This window comes from Nuphar pumila, chromosome 1 (genome assembly GCF_984573655.1).
Source record: "Nuphar pumila chromosome 1, dmNupPumi1.hap1.1, whole genome shotgun sequence".
In the NCBI taxonomy this organism is placed as follows: Eukaryota; Viridiplantae; Streptophyta; class Magnoliopsida; order Nymphaeales; family Nymphaeaceae; genus Nuphar; species Nuphar pumila.
The window spans coordinates 182199993-182202198 of NC_143249.1; the positions used below are offsets into that span (position 1 = coordinate 182199993).

General features: G+C 44.5%; 1 protein-coding gene across 1 annotated transcript; it reads left to right on the forward strand.

The window, feature by feature from the left end:
• The first annotated feature begins 1413 nt into the window (after positions 1-1413).
• LOC149851583 (flowering-promoting factor 1-like protein 1) lies at positions 1414-1819 on the forward strand. The gene has a single exon (XM_090015440.1). It carries the CDS (start codon positions 1414-1416, stop codon positions 1750-1752), a length of 339 nt encoding a protein of 112 aa, XP_089871566.1. The 3' UTR covers positions 1753-1819.
• The last annotated feature ends 387 nt before the right edge of the window (positions 1820-2206 follow it).

The following is a 2206-nucleotide window of genomic DNA, read 5'->3' on the forward strand; positions in this document are numbered from 1 at the left end:
CAGCATGTGGATGGGCGTCGCTGGTGCTCTCTTCCTCAGTCTCATTGAATTCAGAACTGAGAGAGAAGTGTTTCATTCTTTCCTCCATCATATGAATCACACTTAATGTCTCAGATGCATTGCAGCCATCAACTTCATCCATGCTTGTTCTAGCCCTGTTATTTGGAAAACAAGACCAAATTTTCAATCTTTCAGAAAGTGAAAAAAGAAAATAGTTGGTAGTGCAGAATCTCCGTATAATGTGAAACTTTGCAAACAACATCCTTTTGTGCATCATCCTTGTCATCATCAACGGTTGATTCTTTTCTTTGTTCTAGCCCTGTTTATTAGGAAAACTGGGTGAGATTTTCATCTTTCAGAAGGGGAAAGAAGAAAATAGTTGGTAGAGCAGAAGCCAATGTACCTTGATCTTCTTCAGCGAGCAAAACAGCGTATTTACAGGAGTGGGGAGGGCGGAGACAAAAGAGAAGAAGAAGAGGGGAGGCGCTATTCATTCTCTTTTCTCTCCGCTCTGTGGACAGGCCCAAAGAGAGGGCGGGGTTGAGGACGATGGCCGACTTCACCCCCATCATGAGAGAGAGAGAGACGACGCATCGACGGGCACGACGTCGATGTTTTTTTTTGTGTTCCAGCTGTCCCTGTTATTTTTGTAACAGGGGGGTATGTGGAACAAAAAAAACACTGAATAATAGACGAGGCGGACGCCCGGAATACCGTCCGCCGCATCCCACGTTTGTTAAAAAGAAAAAGTTTGATCTTTTGTGCTTTTTGTCCGGCATGACGCGGAACGTGCTATCAAACATACCCTAAAGATGGTGGGTGATTAGGTGCAGTGCAGCAGTACACAAAACAGTGTAGAATCACATTGCATCTGATCTTTCCTCGCGTTAAAATAATTGGGGTCTAGAGAATAAGTGCTGGTGTGTGAAAAGGACTCCCACAGATGGGTTCCATCCTGTATTCAATCCTAGCCATCCAATCAACGGCTACATGCATCTGCTGGATAGCTAGGATTGAATGTATGATGAAACCCATCCTATTTCAAATGATGTGATCCGTGTTCTCCACAGATGGCCATGATCACCTCTTTATATCTGATATTTTGGGAATTCATCCTTGTGTGAATAGAGCACTCCAAGACGGAAACGTGCAAATCCCCCGACAATCAGAGAACAAAGAATCAAGTCTTCGAGAAAAGCACAAAACTGCCCTTTTCCTTGCTGTCTGTATTCTATGAAAGGTGCCTCTCTTTTTAGCATCCAAATGCTGCAAAGTGCAAAGTACCACCACACAGTAAGCTGTACACCGCTCCTCTATATAAACCCTACCCTCCACACTCTTTTCCTCTCATATTACTCCATCAAACTCTAAGGTCTTTCAGCAATTGTTGGACTTGAGAGAAAGAGAAAGAAAATGTCAGGTGTGTGGGTGTTTAGGAATGGAGTGGCTCGGTTGGTCTCGAACCCACACATTGAGCCCATCGATGGGTCTGATCTCGCAGCAACAAGAAAGCCAGTCTTAGTGCATATACCCACCGCTGAGGTCATCACATCCTACGACTCGCTTGAGAGGAAGCTCGCCTGTATAGGGTGGGAGCGTTACTACGACGATCCAGAGATGCTGCAGTTTCACAAGGCGGCCTCTTCAATTCACCTCATCACTCTCCCGAAGGACTTCAACAGGTTCAAGTCAATACATATGTATGACATCGTCGTTAAGAACCGTAGCTTCTTTGTGGTGAAGGAGATGTGATCTCCTTTCACTCTCTCACTATCTTTCTTTTCTTGTAAAATACTTCGAGTCTATGGTTTGCTACCCTGTTCTTGCCCTCTCCTTTCCCCTTTTTTGTTTTTCTCTCCCTCCTCTCCATGTGCGAATACATGATCTCCATGTCAATTAGATGCTTTCCATCTTTTCCCATTTTGCTTTCTTTCTTCACGAATGCCAAAACTTTGGTGAGAGAGAGACTCACGTCAAGAAATTCCCATGCAGTGTGTACGCGTATTTATTCTATCTGATTTGTCATTATATATGTGTGGAGAGAGAGAGAGAGAGAGAGAGAGAGAGAGAGAGAGAGAGAGAGAGAGACGTCGAAGTCTCAAAGAGTATCATTTCTGCAGAATATGGATGGCTTGGTTTATCAAATTTACCAACTTTGACGAACTGTCGGGAAGTGACGTGGTGCCTGCGAAAGCCTCACGTGGCG